Below are 17,850 nucleotides of genomic sequence, written 5' to 3'. Positions count from 1 at the left end.
CTTTAACATCAGATGTAGCATTAAATCTCCCTCTGCAGTATAGTTTATTTACTGACTGATTCCCTAGTCGTCAAAGTTGAAATAACCTTTAGGATACCTTTATTTTACCTTTCCATGCCTTTGCTTTGTTGATACTTGATTATTTTTTAGCTTTTGATTGGCATTTTTTATCATGGTATATTTCTTCCAATTCAAAAATCCTTATTTGATATTTACCATGACAAAATTTTTATCACACAGTCATCATCCTGTAAGATGTAATTGTACTGCAAAATTAATTATTCACTGGTTTCCCTCTCTTCACCTCCCTTTCTGAAAGTTTTCTTTTCTGACTAAAATAATCGATTCAGGGGCTGCCTCAAGATTTCCCTTGAGTAGGATACATGATATATCTAAAATATTGCATACCTTGAAATTCCTTGACATGTCGGGGGCTGGACACTGAATTATTCTGTCTTCCTAGTCCACATTCTACCCACTTTGGGAGTCTTTCAGTTTTCAGCACCAAAGAGGACAAGTCTGATATTAGACTTATTCAGTTTCCTTTATACACAACTAGTGTGCTGGAGGTCCAGCTTTTTAAATTTATCCTTGGAACTTAATATTTTTACTAAAATATTACTGAGGGTATGGATGTGTTTTCTATTCATCCCACCTGCAACCAAGTGGGCCCTCACAAGCAGCAGATTAGAGAAACACTTCCTTATTCGCTATTTCATTAATAGCTCTGCACCGTCTGTTTAACTTTGTCCTTTGGGACATGCTTTCATATTAGGTCCTTGGCATCTGTCCTCCCAGCCCACCATTTCCTTTCTTTCCATCTCATGGTGGGGTTGCCCTAGATTGTGAGACATTTCCTTCACATTATCTTTGGTGTCACTAATGCAGATCTCTTTATATACCGAATTTTTTAATGCAACAAATCAGGTCTTTTTTCTTTGAATTCCAGAAAGCTTTCTCCAGTGCTCTCCTTGGATGTCTTTGAAAGATCCTATGAGTCATGTGTTACAGTTCTCATCATCTGAGGTTTCCACTGGCTCAGTTTCAAGTGCCAGCCACTTGTTCCAGGTGTGTACCTTAGTCTGTCTTGCTCTTTTTCCACTGCATGCTCATGGTTTTGTGTGTTCAGTAGTCATGTCAAACTCTTGGGTCATGGATGTTAAACACAGCAGTTTTTGCTCTTTGGAGCCAGCATTAGGCAAACTGACCACCTTTAGCTGATGAGGCATAAGGAGGGCCTTTGTGTCCCTCCAGGTCTCCCCAGGTATAAGGAAATCTTTCCCAACCTCAAAAATCAGGACCAGCTCAGTGCCAGAGTGCAGCTCCCAGTCCTGGACCTCCAGGATTCTAAAGTGTGCACTATTCTACAAAAGGATTCAAGCATCTGCTCTAGGATAAGCCTTAATCTAGTGCACAACATCCTGGGTTTTCTTTCACTCTAATGAAGGGCTTCTCTACCCCTTGCAGGTTAGCTCCTACCCAGCACAAAACAGAACCCAGTCCACCCAGGATCAGTACTAAACAGGTCGTGGGGCAGCCAGTTTTCTCAAATGTGCCCTCCAGAAATGGCCAGTTTGCCCATGGAAGATGATGACTATTTAAGCTTTCCTATTTTCCCCAGTCCCATTCTTTGGGATCTCACTATGTTAAATCATTCCAGTGGAGGCCTATTCCAGTTAATGGCAAGATGGGATATAATACATCAACTTAAGAGAAACTATTTACTTGCAGAGAACAATTTGACATGCAGGTAAAAATACATGGTCCTTTTTTCTTTGATTTATTATTCCATTGCTAAATATCTACCCTTGGGAAATAATTTTTAATCAGAAAATATTACATGAAGACCTATATTATTTATAAAGTAAAGAACTGCCAACGACTTAACTCTCCGTTAGTAGGAGAATAAGTGAATTAGGGACCTATACCTGATGAAACAGGCATCAATGGCTTTGAAAATCATTTAAAGTCATCTGTGAAGTAGAAAAGGGCACCTGTATGAATCTGACTATGGAAATATCATATACAAAAAATCATAAGGCAATGGAAATCTACCAAGATGGTAACGGTCGTTAGATACAGGCTATTTGGGGGACTCTTTTCAACTCCCCCACCTTTCTTACATCTTAAATAAAATACAGTAGGTAATAAAATGCTGCTAAAAATACTCTTTATAAACTAAACATACTGCTAACAAAGTAAAGGACTGCGACTTGATAAAGTAATTGTGACATGTAAATGGCTTCTTCAGAAGGTGTGTAAAGTGCTTATTGACAGTTTTCTGGGGCTGTAAACTCTATCTCAGCAAAGGTTTTATGAGTAAACTCCATCTTAGCCCTTACTGGATCAATCATTTGCTCAGAAAAGTCTGCCTTGAGGCTGTTTACCAGAGTTTCTCCCTGGCTTCCAGAGGATATGGTGATAAAGAAAAGGTATGACCGTGGGCATTAAGGAGAAAGCCCAGGTCTACCGAATGCAATTCAGCTCGGCTTCCAATAGCGACTCTTCATCCCAGTGTGGACAGAAATGCCAAGCTGCACCTGTGAGTGGCACAGAACCAGGTGACAGATGTGGAATTAAATGAAATCTCAAGACCTAGCAGCTGAACTAAAGAAAACTTTCAGAAAGCAGATTTGTGAGCGTCGACTTTCCATGTAGAACCCCACACAACGCCCCTGGCTCCCTACAGTGGCAGCCCCGGCATTAAGCTTCCCTCACCAAGGAAGTCAAATCTGCATCAACACAATTTTCTTTTAAATATACTAATTTTCTCTGCTGCTGGTGATACCTAATCAGTTAAATTATTTATAATGTTTCCGGTTGTTTACAACAGCCTTGCAGAGCAGCGGGCCTAGGCAAATGCTGCCCTACCACAATCTAAAACCATTTTTATCACTTGACTTTTCTGTGAAGTATCTGCGGAGGGGTTTTATGTATAGAGAGAAGCAGCACTGGTTCCCTTTCCCCGGGCAATAGATGCACAAATCCCAGATCTTCAGTGAGCTGGGGAGGGATGAGCTTCACTAAGCAAAGGGTCTTCATGCTCACTGGTTTAAGGCTTCTGCTAAAGCCCAGGTTTTACAGTTTTACCATTCAGCTAAATTAATTGATCCCACTAATTCTATATCTGAGTATTGATCCTAAGGAAAGAATTCTGGCGTAAAGGAGGAAAAAGGTACTCACCTAAAGCTGTGCATGATCGCCTTATTTGTAAATGGATTCCATCTAAATGCTCAGCTTGGGGTGTGATTAATTTATGGTCATTCTACTTGATTGGAGGCTATCAGACTTTTTGATAGGATTCCTAAAGATGCACTGGCACCAAAAAGCATCCAGAAAGGATGAGTCTATCTAGGAAGGCATCATCTGGCCTGGCTCTTGCTGAAGTGAAACTATGAGGAACTTATAAGTACCGGCACCCTTTCCTACACTGCCTACACAGAATCACACAGCATTCTCCAGGAAAGGAGGATGCTGGGAGGGAAAACCCAGGACACTCTGGGGAATTAGCAAAAAGGAATTCTTGTATGCTTGTATGATGTCTCATGCTTGGGCTAGATAATTCTTAATGGGCTTAAGTCCATCTGCCAATTGTATTCACAGGCCGTTTCTACCCTCACCAGCAGGCATAGCTCAGGGAACCCTTACTGGTGCTTTTCCACTCACCAGGACTGGCCGCATCTCACAGAAAACCAGGAGGGAAGCCAGCTCTATGTCCTCGCTGTACCCATTCTTCAGAGGAACGGACCTGAATCCTGAAGCAGAACAAGGAGGAAAATGCAAAGGCAGGTAATTAATGTCAGACCTTAGATTTTTTTTGGCGGCTACCTCGGGATCATAGGCCTAGTTCAAAGGGTAGAGAAGTCAGTGCCCCATGCTGGGGGCTGACTTTGTGGAAGCCAGAGGTCCTAACCTGATGGTTAGGGACAGAGGCCGGCAGCCATGACTGACTGGTCCATACAGGGAAGCAAGGTTAAAAATATCTACCATCTAGAAATAAAAATGATTCACTCAGAAGAAATTAAAACCCACAGAACATTCCACATTGAGTGTAGTGATTGCAGCTGTGGTTCAATTCCTTAAATACTCCTGAGACCAAAAGAGTAGTGAATCCTCATCCCTTTCCTCCACTTACAGCCTTACAAAGCACAGGACCAGGGAGTGTGTTTTATCTTTAAAGATTTCCATTGGGAGGAAATCTTTCTGTCCCTTAGTAGTTCATAGCAGTATTGATCTTCCTCCTCCTAAAGCCATTCCCTGTTTACAATTAGGACCTGTCTTTCACAGTCATTTAAATGTTTGTTTGTTTCTTTTTATTTGGGGCTGAGAGGGGCAAGTTGGAGCCGAATCTCCCCCACCCCCATTCAGTAATGTTTAAGGCAACACATCTCAAAGGTTGGTTTGCTGGCTTGTTTTAATTTAGTATAAAGGAACTCAGGGCTGAAACAGAACGGTCACTCCCACCCAATCCTCCTCTCTGTCCTAAAAGGAACCATGGTTAACAGTATCTTTCCCAAGATTGCCTATGCATATGTTTGAGTTGCTTTTAATCACAAATGATAGTGCCTTACCAGTTAGCATTGTATCTCAGAGATGGTTTCTGTGGTCCTAGTTTGTCTTGAAAGCATTTATATCATATCTACTGATTCTCCAAGACAAGTAATGCCCAAAATAGGACACTCCCACTGTTTCCTCTGTGCCTTCCACCATTCAGATTTTGGGCTTATTTCTCTTGGAACACTTTATACTCTCAGTTGATTTATCACCTTCAAACAATATCCCCTGAATCTCTCACTTTCCACTGCTTATGAAGAGGAAGGTCACATTCTTACACAAACCTGTTCCTTTTCTCTCCCCAATTTCTCCTTTTACACCCCTAAGGTGTATTATCATTTCTGTATGGACATGGTATATAATATTTGCATTCCATTTTGTAACCATAATTATCCCACAAAGGGAGGCTTATGTTTTTCTGGCATTTTAATATAAAATTCTTAAACATACAGCAACACTAAAAAAAATTACAAGGAGTACTTGTATACCCACCACCTAGATTGCATGAAACTTTTACTCTACAGTTGTCCCTTGATATCTATGGGGGACTCATTCAGGACCTCCCCAGATACCAAAATCCTTGGATGCTCAAGTCCCTGATATAAAATGACATAGTTGGCCAAGTATGGTGGCTCATGCCTGTAATCCTAGCACTTGGGGAGGGCGAGGCAGGAGGATCACTTGAAGCCAGGAGTTCAAGACTAGCCTAGGCAACATAGCAAGACCCCCATCTCTACAAGAAATAAAATAAAATAAAAAATTTAGCTGGGCACGGTGATGCACACCTGTAGTCCCAGCTACTAGGAAGACTGAGGCAGGAGGATTGCTTGAGCCCAGGAGTCTGAGGCTGCCATGAGCTATGATCACACAACACTGAATTTCAGCCTCAGTGACAGAGGGAAGACCCTGTCTCTAAATAATTAATTCAGTGGCGTAGTATTTGCATATAACCTATGCACATCCTCCCATATCCTTTAAATTATCTCTAGATTACTTTAATACCCAAGACAATATAAATACTGTGTAAATAATCGTTATACTGTATTAAGGAATAAGAAAAAAGTCTGCATGTGTTCGATACATAATGTTTTCAAAAATATTTTCAACCCAAGCTTGGTTGGTTGAGTCCACAGATCCAGAGGGCTGACTGTACTTGTTTTGTCATGGATTTACCTACCATGGATTTATCTACCCATCAATCCATCTTATTTATGTATACAATTCAAAGTATGACAAAGACATCAATATACTTTCCCCAGCATACATCTTACCACCCAGAGCTCAGTATTAGTTTACAGTGTTCCTCTTCTGATACACAATTTCATACATAAGGAAATGTACAAATTTATATTTTTTAATGGCTGGATGCTCATCATCTTACTGAATTCTGTGGATGCCTTCATTGGCTAAATTTGTCCTCTTTTGTTCTCTTCAAAATGAGCCCATGGGACACAGAATTCCTGAGCTGTGCATGTTTGAGAGCATCCATCCTTTGATTTTATACTTGAGTGACAGTTTGAGGGGGTATAAAACCTGAATGTTTTATACCCACTCATTTCCTGGTAGGGTTTATGGAGACATTGCTCTCATTGAATATACTGCTGTAAAGAAGTTTTCTGACCTATTTTTCCCTACCGCTACAATGTGATTTTTGTTGCTAGTTTGTTTTTTGCCTTGATAGAGACTCTCAGAATTCTTGCAGTCTAGCCCAGTGATATGCCAACATTAATGCAAATGTGAATCACCTGTGAATCTTGTTAAAATGCAGATTCTGACTTGGGAAGTCTGGGGTGAGGCCTGAGATTCTGCATCTTTAATGAGCTAATCTGTGGACAGTGGGGAAGAAATCTATGAGAAATCTATGTTATGGTTTGGCTCTGTGTCCCCACCCAAATCTCATGTTGAATTGTGATCTCCACTGTTGGAGCTGGGGCCTGGTGGGAGGTGACTGGATAATGGGGGTAGACTTCCCACTTGCTGTTCTCATGATAGTGAGTTCTCACGAGATGGGGTTGTTTCATAAAAGTGTGTAGTACCTCCCCCTTCACTCGCTCTCTTTTCCTCCTGCTGGCCATGTAAATATGTGCTTGTTCCCCTTCTACCAGGATTGTAAATTTCCTGAGGCCTCCCCAGAAACAAAAGCCTGTACAGCCTGCAGAACTGTGAGCCAATCAAACCTCTTTTCTTTATAAATTACCCAGTCTCGGGTATGTCTTTATAGCAGTGTGAGAACGGACTAATACAGTCTAGCTGCTGATTGACTGTTAGAATGAACTGGAATGACTGTTTGCTCCATGGCGTTCCGGGAGGCTATCGGGTAGCCCCTACACTCTGATAGCATGGTTCCAGGCCAGACAGTACTATCTGACACTAGGCATGTGCCTCTTAAATCGGAGACATGAGCTCTGCCCCCATGACCAGCTGTCTCCAGCTCTATGTACCTTCCTCTCGCTGCCCAAGTCCCATTTTTATGCACTGGGCAGCCCTCCTTGTATACAAAAAAAAAAAAAACATAATTGTTTTTCTTCTTCTTGTTTCTAGTCATTTCACTGGGGAAAGGGAAATACAGACACCTTTTAAAGTAAGATCAATGCATCTGGCTTTGAGCGCCCAGTGAGAGGGCAGCCTGCAGAGGGGGAACACGGGGTTCGAAATTAGACATTCCTGGGTTTGAATCTCAGCTCTGGTCCTACAGGTGTGTGACCTTGAGCAAGTTAAGTCATAGTCTCTCGGCCTCGAAGTGCTCAGAATTTTAAAACCAAAGATAAAACCCCATTCACAGGATTACTGTGAGGATTAAAAGAGAAAGAGTTTAAGGTACCTAACACAATAAAGGCTGCTGCTTTCCTTCCTGCGCTCCAGCTGGTTTAAAAGCTTCAGTGCATCTCTAATGACAATGGGTGAAGTTTATTTTTTCAGTATGGAAGACCCTCAATGCCTCCTGTTCATTCTATTTCATTCCTCCCATGAATATGGATGTGCCAGGCACTGCTAGGAGCTAGAAAGAAGTGAGGAAAGGTCCCTGCTGAGAGTATCTCACAGTCGGGGGAGGACAAGGTCACAGTTTTAATCTCCCTTGAGGTTTTGACCTTTGTTTTTTCTAAATCTCCAAGCTAAGTCATTGCATTCTGCAGATGAATTGACACATTTTGATGCCCATTAAGGTAAGGAGGTTTTATCAACAACTCTGACATCTCTGCAAGGCACTGGGAGGGGTTATGAGGCTCAAGGCCCTCATCCTTCAAGAGGACGTCGGGGTAACCAAGGGGTTTCAGCACAGCTGCCCCTCTCTGCTGGATGAGTCCAGTAGAGGAACTGGCAGGCAGTTACCATAAAAAGAAATCTGTTACAGCATCAAGGCTAGGAACGTAAAGGTGTACCAAAAGCTACACTTCCTGCACCAGAAGAATTGGTGTCATTCCTAAGCCTTATTAGACTAATCTAAAAGAAGCAAATTAAGGAATCACAGCCCTGATCAGTGCCGGGTTTAAAGCAGTTTATAGGCCAGGCACAGTGGCTCACTCCTTTAATCCCATCACTTTTTTTCAGACCAACACGGCAAAACCCCGTCTCTACTAAAAATACAAAAATTAGCCAGATGGGGTAGTGTACACCTGTAGTCCCAGCTACTGAGGAGGCTGAGGCAGAGGTTACAGTGAGCCGAGATCACCCACTGCACTCCAGCCTGAGCGACAGAGCAAGACTCCATCTCAAAAAAAAAAAAGGGAGTTTACAGTGTGGGTGAGTTAACCCAGAAGGGTTGCCAAATATCAGGCCTCTTACAAATGAATACTCATTATTATTGCTAGAGTAGCAATGTTCATGAAAATGAACATTTCTAGAGTACAAAAAAAAAATCAGAAAGTAAGTAAGTTTAAACATTTTCCCAAAGTCTTCTTTCATCTATTAACTTGCTAAGGAATTCATTTCCTCAATGGTAAGATAGGCAGCCTTGACATAGTTTGGTTTTGTCACAGTGCCATCCAAGCACCATCTGGGGAGCTGCCTAAAGATGCAGATTCCTTGGCCCCACCCTGGGCTGACTCATCACCCTGTGGTGGGTCCAGGAACCTGCATTTTCTTTTGAGTCTTGCTCTGTCACCCAGGCTGGAGTGCAGTGGTGCAACCTCAGCCTCCCAAGTAGCTGGGATTACAGGAGTGCGCCACCGTGCCCGGCCAGCACCTGGATTTTCTAGCATGCCTGCTGCTCAGAAATTGGGCTCCTGCCCAGTAGCAGAAATGGTCAGGTTTATGATAAATGGTCAGGTTTATGATATTATACAAAAAAAGGTGGAAGTTGAGGGAATGTCTGAAAACAAAAAAGATCCAATTCAGCTCTTCATTGAGCCCCACGTTTCCAAACAATATCAAAGGAAAGACTGTATTTTTATGTAAGTAACTAAAATGACAGTCATCTTTCTCTGGAAAAATGATCCTCAGAAAACAAGGGAACAGTGACCTCTTGAGGAAGCCAGAAGAATCTGTGATCTCATATCTCATGCACCATGCATCAGAAATACTAAAGGAAGACGAAGAAGGAAAATTCAACATCCAGCAAGGGCCTATTTGTCAAACATTACACCTAAGATCCAGTGGGAAAGTAAACTAGAGAAACTATATAGAAGCTAAGGAGAGCCGGTTTTTTTTGTTTTTGTAAATGACTGGCTCTAGAAGCAGCAGGGTCCCAAATCCCCTCACCTGGAGGTGTCTATCTCAGCTGTGTAGGAAGGGCTCAGTCATCTGGGATTCAGCAGGGTTCTTAAGAGCTGGTCGTATGACCCAGCTTGGCTTGGTTGCAGAAAAATACAAAATGACCCTTCTTATATCATGAAGGGATCTTGTGTTTTCTTCAGCAGGGAAGAAAACTGTAACAATTCAAAGAAGTAAATTAACCCCCCCAATTTTATAGAAGAAGAAGGTGAATTCTGAAGGGTTTGGGGAGTTGGACTCTCGAGATTGTTACTCCCCCCCGCCAAGATGCCAAAGGTCTCTCCCTTGCCACCCTCTCACACTGCCAGCCAGAGAGCAGGAGGGGGAGATCAAACCAGACTTAGCCCTAGCTAGGGAGAAGCAAACCGCATGTAATATTTCAAAATGAAATCAAACTGCAGTGCCAGGTTGACGATCCACTAGCGATCCAGTTTTGCTTGTAAACATCCCACTTTGAGGGGCATAGCCTCCCCTGTCACCCACTTCCTCCCACCTGTGTGCTACGCGACAGGCCGTACATGCACCAGCTCTCCAAGCCACCCAATCGGTTTTACAGTGATTCCATCCAAACCAGGAAAAATGATTTTTCATTCTTTTTGAAGCCAGCAGCCAAACCAAAGTACAATGCCAGCCCAAATCGAACATCTTAATTAAAATGCCTCTTACCTGATTTGATTGCTTTAATGGGGTAAGTGGCATGAGCAAGAAAGTTGGGATCGCTGAACATATCTTCTTCATAAACCACAAAGCGCAGAAATGCCAGGTTTGGGTCATAAATTTCAAATGTCACCTTCTCCTGTGTTGGAGCCCAGATAGGGCTGAGGCCATTATCATCTGGAAGGAGATCAAAGCTCATTAGACGCCACATTGGAGCTGCCCCCTTCTGGTAAGACAATCTCTGCATCCTTCAGCTGTGAATCCCCTTAGCAACCATGTAAATAAATATGCATCTATGCCAAGATCTAAGAAAATCTGAATAATTATCTTCACTCCCCCACCCCACCTTGAGCAATCCTGGAAGCTGCTGTTGCAGGCTGGTCCCTTGGTGAGCAGAGGAAGGAGACCACCTCCCATCTCCCCGCCCCAGGATCAGGGACAAGGGAAGGGGGGAGGTGTTTGCAGAGCAGGAAGGCGGATTTTGGAAAAGACAAAAGGGGAGGAGAGCCTGGGAGCCACATCCACCAGCAGGGGGTTCTACAGCTGGCAGGGGAGAGCCCAGCCTCACAGAGCAGGCAAGCAGCAATCCTGCCACTCTCCATAAATGCCAGTTTATTTGGTCAGCATCTGAGTTGTTCATTGGGCGACTTTTTACCAGGGGCAAGGATCCTGTGCTTTAGAAAGGCCCACCATTCACGGTTCCCTCCTGGCTTTCCCTGGAAGAGCAAGCATTCCTCTTGTCCCTCCTGCCCTCTAGGGGCTAAGATCCCCCAGGTTAGGCTGATCCTCTGGGTCCGGTCAGCCATGTAGGTTCACCCCCTCTCTCTGTGTCTCTGCCTCTTGGCCTTTGACTCAGGAGATTAATCAGATTGGGCTGTTGCACAGAGAGGACCAACCTAGTGTCAGGGCCTCACCTACGATTCCGGACTTGAGTTACAGGCAGGCAAACAGCACTGGGGAAAGTCTAAGGATTTCAGAAAGTGGCCCTTTGTATGTATCCCCTCCTCAAGCTGAACCATGTGGGCAAGAGGGAGGAAAGAAAACCCTGGGACAACTAAAGAGCATTGCAAAATCCCCCACGAAGGGCACTCCCACAAAGGATTCACTGGCCGGACGTTTAAAAGCAGAGGGGCCAAGGCGACTGACTTACTCACAACCGTCGTCTTGAACTTGTTGTTGTCATACTCGGCTCCACAGATCTCCACTTCTACAAAGGGACAGGCAATACTTCGTCCAAGTTTGGGGAGATGGCGAGCACCGAGAACCTGGGACACCAAAGGGAAGCATTGGAACCCCCCTGGGGTCCTGAACAGGCAGCCTAGCGTGGATTGCAGCTGGGTTCTAGAGTGACACTGGATGAGTTCAATGCCAGCCCTAATTTTCCTAGATTCACTGGAAAAGCCGGAGCAACCTTCTGCAGTGGATGAAGGTGGACTGTGGTAGATCCCACAGTTCCTCAACATGAGCCTGGGTCTCGGCCCCATATGCCACCTGACTCAACAGGTAAAACTCACCTGAGCTCATGAATGCAAACATCCATGCCCAAGCAGGTGCCTCTGATCAAGGCAGAGCTTAATCACTGGATTTCCACCCCCCTAGGAAAGGCTGAGGAACAGTGTGGCATTCTTTTTCTAACTGCTGTTTATTTAAAGGCCTGTGTTTACGTATGCTTCTTCCCCCTACCACCCGCCCGCCCTTCATCTTAGGAGAAATGCAATTCATTTCTCTACTTTTCAAAAATTCTTACAAAGCAACAACACTTTCTCTGAAAGTCAGATGAATTTTAAAAAGCCCTGGAATTGGACAAAGTAAGGGAAAAAACTTCTCCATTAAGACCAAATGGCTGTTTCCCATGTTTTCTTTCTCTTTCCGGCCAGAGGCTGACCTCACCAGGACCCCAGAAAGATAGAGTCATACCTCACCCCCACAGAGGACAAGGGGAAGTGGGTTTGAGGAGGTTTCCCCTCTCTTCCCTCTTCTCCCAGAACGACCCTGGAGTGTACTGTAAGAAAGAAAGATCCTCAAACACTGCCTGAATGGGGATCGTTTAAACAAGACAACCAGCCTCCCTAGACATGGGTTCCCTGCTCTCAAGACAGCATCGGCCCAGCCCCCAGGGAGGGCAGCTGGCTCCCCTGGCAGGAAGGGAGGGCTGGCTTTACCTTGACTGTCAGCGTCATCAGGATCTTCCTCTGGGACTCGGGTGGCATCGGGTCATATTTCTCTGTCCTCATGCTCTCAGGCTGCAGAACGTAGCCCGTGCGCCCATTGAGAGAAAACAACGCGTGATTCATCTGCATGTACTTATCTGGGAAGGAAAGTGAACGCCTGCTGTAAGTCAGGCATGAGCACGCTGGCCCCCTAGGCCAGGAGTTTCTAGGTGGGGAGTGAATTTCACCTTTTCCCCAAATTAATGTGAGGCAGCTGTTCAAATAGGTATCTCACTCAAAGAAAATATAGGGTTTCTAGACAGCAAACTCCCAGACTGGGGAACACCTTTCCAAGTATGTCACCAAATCCCGAATCATAAAAGGAAAGATTCAAACTTGCCAAAAGTGTCTATGTAGCAATAAATTGCATAGGCTATTTTAATTCAAATGACAAATATGTGAATATAAATTTTTAACCTCTTAGTTCTGATACATCTATGCTATAGATACCTACTGCAGTAGATACATCAGGTAAGAAGCACAAATAGTTTCCAGAAAAGAAAAGAAAATGCCACTGCTCCCTAAATAAGGGAAAAACTGGTTAATGTCCCTTACAAGAAGAAGCTCTAATGGACGACGATGTATCAGTTTTCACCTCTCAGTTGTGCAAATGGCAAAAAGTTCAACAAAACTCAGCGAAGTTATACCGAAAGAGCGTACTCCAACCTCCACCTATTTGCATCCCCGCCCACGATCTCTATGGAGGGCAGTGTGGCAGTGTGGCTTAGCTCAGGCACACCTGCAGGCACGTCTTCGGTGGTTTTCCTCAGGGCAAAGTTGATCAAAATGCAAGCGCTGTTTGACCCACCCTGCCTTTCTGAGAATTCTGTCCCATAGACATATTCCTACATCTGTGGAATGGCGCTCACGTCAGGGTACAGAAGGCAGTGCTGTCTATGACAGCAAATAATGGGGAATACCTACATGTGCCTCCACGGGGACTTGTTAAATAAATGATTGTTCCATTCTGTGGAATCCGATGCGGCTATAAAAAGAATGTAAAGGAGGCTACTGATGAATAGATCCCTCGAAAGAGGTCTTAAATAACAACAACAAAAGCACAAAGCCCCATGATTTATGCCATCACTTTGTGTCCAGAAGTTTGTGTATGTTAGTTATGCCAGCATGTAAATGTCTCTGGAAGAAAGTCTGAGCAGAAAGCCCTCACACAGCAACGGGCCTGGAGAAGAGAACTCCAAAGATGCTTTAATTACATGAACTAATGCATTTTCTTTTTCTCCTAAGCCAGACTAACTCAGCCTCTGTCACTTACTTACAATCACGAAGCCTGCCTAAGCCAAGCAGCCTTCGGTCCTCTCATCCGTCCATTCAGCTGCTGGACCTAATACTAACCATTACTCTGCTGAACCGTGCAGTCCCTCGGACAAATCACTCATTCTTGGACACCACATGGTATCGCTGACCCAAGGTGACTCGGCCTGGAGTGACTGCAACCGCCACCTTGCAGGGACGGGACTACCTTCAGTCGGCCTTTACCTGGCGTCTGGAAATTGAGTGCCACCATCTGAGAACCGCACAGCCAGAGGCGGAAGGGGTCGTAGTTTGAAGAGTCAACTCTTTGTCCCTTTGGGTAGACGCGGGTCAGGCCCTTTTGATTGTACTTCAGGAGGTCAACGGGCTTCTGTCTGATGATGCTGTCAGCCTTCGTCTCCACAAAGGAGCGGATTTCTCGGAAGTCAGGATTTTCTGCACACAGAGAAAAAGGTCATCAGTACTTCTGTGTCTCATCTGTGCATTTTCTTAATGTTTGCTGCAATGGCTGGATGCTCAGATTATAAAAGGAAACCAGGAATCTCCCTCTTTGACATTCAAGGGGTTCTGATGATATTGTCCCAATTGGTATCACTGTGGACTCTTGCCCTCTGGGGGTTCCAAGTATTAAAAAGGGGCCTAGTTTTCCCACCACCTTTTAGGCTAGAATTACTGTAATTTACTTTTTTTTTTTAAACTATCACCATCCTTGAACAAGAAAACACAAAAGTGGTACAGTTATAGAAGAGGGAGAATGGGAATGGTTTTGGGTAAGAGAAGATCTTGGGAGGGGAAGATCCAGAGAGACCACAGACACAAGATGAACAAACTGAGAATCACCTGCCAAAGCCCACAGGTAGAGTTGCAATGTGGGTGCCTGTGCAGGGAAGGGAGAACAGGAGGAGAGGGAAGGGGATAGGCCTCATCTTCTCTCCCAACCAGCTGTGGTGGGATAGCCCGGCAGTCAACATGCTAAGCCTGCTGAGTCCCTGAAGGTAGAAGTTCCTAGGGACTGGCCTCCCGGTAAGTTAACTGAGGGGTCTAGTATTGTCTGGCTGGTCTTCTGTTCTATGATGAAAGATATGGAAGCAGCTCAAAACACCCAAAGAAAAAAATACGTACAGCATCATCAAAAAGCTTGCTACCTGGAGAATATGGTAGAAGGTCTTTTTTTTTTTTAAATGGCCCCCAAAGATGTCCAGGCCCTAATATCTGGAGCCTGTGCATGTCACTTTATATGGCAGAACAGACTTTGCAGGTGTGATTAAGGAGCTTGAAATGGGAGGCTTATTCTGGAATATCCAGGTGGACCTAATGCATCACAAGGGTCCTTATAATAGGGAAGCAGAAGAGGAGAAGGCCAAGGAATGCCAGCAGCCCCCAGAAACTGGAAGAAGGGAATGGCTTTCCCCTCTGGAGGGAGCACAGCCCTGCTGACACCCTGATGTTGACCTCATGATACTGATTTCAGACTCTGGCCTCCAGGACTGTGCAAGAATAAATGTTGTTTTCAGCCACCAAGTTTGTGGTAACGGCAGTAAGAACTAAATCCACCCACTAAGTGGGTGATATGGTTTGGCTGTGTCTCCACCCAAATCTCACCTTGAATTGTAGCTCCCATAATTCCCACGTGTTATGGGAGGGACCCGATAGGAGATAATTGAATCATGGGGGTGGTTTCCCCTGTACCGTTGTTGTGATACTGAATAAGTCTCACGAGATCTGATGGTTTTATAAGGGTCTCCCCTTTCACTTGGTTCTCATTCTCTCTCCTCTGCTGCCATAATTGTGAGGCCTCCTCAGCCACGTGGAACTATGAGTCCATTAAACCTCTTTTTCCTTATAAATTACTCAGTCTTGGGTATGTCTTTATCAGCAGCATGAAAATGGACTAATACACCAAAAAAGCTTCTTCCACCAGCTCCCTCACTCGGAGGACAAACCCAAGGTGGGGCCATCTACTGGGAGTAGTTAAGAACGAGAGAATGCACTCTGTGCCCTCTCTGAAAATATCAGACTCTAAAGGAAGTTAAGTTTTCATTGCAGTTATAGGGCACGTTCTTGGGAAAGATGTTACCTAAGTTGTCCTTGGTTTTGCTGGTTGGTTTGCAGTAGACAACCAGGTCAGAGAGCTCGATGGCGATGGACTGGTTCTTCTCCCAGTACTTCATGTTGTTCTCCTGTTTGGAGTTCACTGTCTTTAGTGCCCGCCCCTGAGAAATCCCATCTTCCCAGCTCGCCCTGCATTTTTCCTCCTCCATCCCCACTTTGCTTTCTTGCACACTCGGATCTTTAATATGGTTGAATGTTTTCCTTTCCTGAAGACAACCCTGCCCCTCTCGTTTCTTCCTCTCACTGTGAAAATTCTCGACAAAGCTGTTTCCACGAGGTTTTGGTGTGCAGCTCAGTCCTGGCCACAGCCCTCAAATATAGGTGAGGTCAGGATGGAAGGGGGCTCTTCTCTGTCACCACCCCTCTGTCTTTAACTCTGCCTCCTGTCCCCTCCCCTAAAGCCACACTTGTTAGAGTGTCTCAAATTCTAGTTCTTCAAATCCTCGTGGGCTCTGTGGACCCCAGCATCCTTGTCATAACTCTCTATCCCCTGCACCCTCAAAACCTGCACGCCTGCTCCCCAGCTCTGACTGCCCATCAGGACTCTGTCCAAGGGGACCACTACCCAGTGCCCAGGCCATGTGCCATGGACTCAGGAGGTACCTCCCTTCAGAAGACCCACCATCAAATCTAACTCCTTGCCTGTAAGGATGAGCTTCTCACTTCACCCCAAAGCAGGCAACCCTGTTGGGCCTCCCCAAATTCTATCAGACTTTTATTGGCCAAGGGGGGACCTTGAGAGAATATTTAGATAATAATGGTCACTGTTTGGGGGGTGCTTAGCTCTAGCCGTCACAGGCTAAGCACTTGATGGATATTACCAAAGTCAATCCACACCCTGACAGGGAGAATTATCTCCATTTAACAAAGAAGTTGAGTAGCCTGGGCAGCAGAGTGAGATTCTGTCTCAAAAAAAAAAACAAAAAACTGCATGACAATTACTCTCCAGGCCTGCAGCTGTCACCCCTCAGGCCATCTCAGAATGGGAAGTCACAATACAGTTGGTGAGGCTCTGGAAACCCACTAACTAGAAGGATTTTGTGACTGCCCTCTGCCATCGATGAGGTGGCTACAGACCGTGTAACAATGCGGGCACTTAGGGACAGGCAGAGGTCCTGGCAGTGAGCAAAGAGTTTATCTGCCGCCGGTTTCCCAAGAGTGGGATGGGGCCTTCTTCCTTTGCTCCCCAACACCAGCTCCCCAAAAGGGGTAGCTGTGCCCCAGTGTGGGAACTCCGTCAACTCTACTGTCCCAGTTTTTTTACCCCTCAGATGTAATAACAGGACTTTAAAAATCATTCTCATGAAATCTCAGTAAATACAAAAACCAGTTAGAGAGGAATGCAGACCAAAGGCCGCCAACAGCAACCTTGAACAGCTCAGCTTCATTTCAGAAACCTTCACGCGGCAGGAGAGGAGGTGTGAGGCAGGGGAGAGACAGAGCCTTCTAGGGAAATAACACTTTCCCACATTAAGCAAAGTAGAGAGAGCTGGAATGCACTATTTGGAGATTTTTTAAATAAACCTCAGGGTCGTGGCACCCCCCTGTGCCTCAGAGCTGTACTGTGGCATCAGAGACACTGGAGGGCAGAAGAGATGGTTTCATTGGGAAAGCCAGAAGGACAGCGCAGCTGGCTACAAGCTCATGGTTCCTCCCCCATGGCTGGTGGTGTGAAAAGCCATGGGAAGAATTAGGAGCCCTAGGGAAGGCCCCCAGGAGCTCCTGGGTCAGCGAAAGACGATGCCCCACCAGCGAGGGCACCCATGGACCAGTCCCCTCTGCAAAGTCTCCTAAAGAGGACACTTCCCTGCAGAAGAGTTGAGTGAGTCAAGGATCCTCTCGTGACCAGGGACTGGCCAAGATGTGAGGCCCTCCCAAGGGGAAAAAAATGACCTGGCCACTGGTGGGTGACTATCTTGGAGGAGAGACTGACTGACTATAGCCAGAAGTCAGAGGGCACAAGAGGCCCCAGGAAGGCTTTAATCAGCCCTTTGGGTCAAGTTCTACCTTAGAAACAAATGGGTCCATGGGAAACCCTACAATTTCTTTCCAGTTCTGCAGCCACAAGAACAGACAGCCCTTACTCCATCATCGAAGACAGGGTGGCACTTTCCCATGTCGCTCTGATATAATGACAAGGCAATGATTAAGTATTTGTGAGTTAGGAATTTGGCTCCTCATTTTGCAGACAAGGAAACTGAGGCCCAGAGAAGTGTGGTTACTTGCCCAGGGTCCAGCCCTGCCAGGATGCAAACTCCAGTCTGCCCAATTCCAGACCTCCTATTCTTATCCAGAAGCTCACACCTTCCCAAAACACTTCCAGCCAGAGACTAGT

General features: G+C 45.2%; 1 protein-coding gene across 12 annotated transcripts in view; it reads right to left on the bottom strand.

The window, feature by feature from the left end:
* PLCG2 (phospholipase C gamma 2) overlaps positions 1-17,850 on the bottom strand; it is a 178,327-nt gene that overhangs the window by 8,347 nt on the left and 152,130 nt on the right. For 11 of the 12 annotated variants that reach the window (XM_001148089.6, XM_016930240.4, XM_063797467.1 and 8 more), the window contains 6 exons: positions 15,481-15,583; positions 13,629-13,838; positions 12,084-12,229; positions 11,072-11,186; positions 9,931-10,098; positions 3,667-3,755 (listed from right to left, as the gene is read on the bottom strand). In XM_001148089.6, the coding sequence (XP_001148089.4) occupies positions 3,667-3,755; positions 9,931-10,098; positions 11,072-11,186; positions 12,084-12,229; positions 13,629-13,838; positions 15,481-15,583 (831 nt within the window). Of the gene's footprint in view, positions 1-3,666; positions 3,756-9,930; positions 10,099-11,071; positions 11,187-12,083; positions 12,230-13,055; positions 13,117-13,628; positions 13,839-15,480; positions 15,584-17,850 lie in introns of all 12 variants that reach the window. The other variant, XR_010152465.1, reaches the window with a different exon arrangement.

The sequence above is a fragment of the Pan troglodytes genome, chromosome 18, assembly GCF_028858775.2.
Source record: "Pan troglodytes isolate AG18354 chromosome 18, NHGRI_mPanTro3-v2.0_pri, whole genome shotgun sequence".
Classification (NCBI taxonomy): Eukaryota; Metazoa; Chordata; class Mammalia; order Primates; family Hominidae; genus Pan; species Pan troglodytes.
This window is presented reverse-complemented; position numbering and strand designations above follow the sequence as displayed.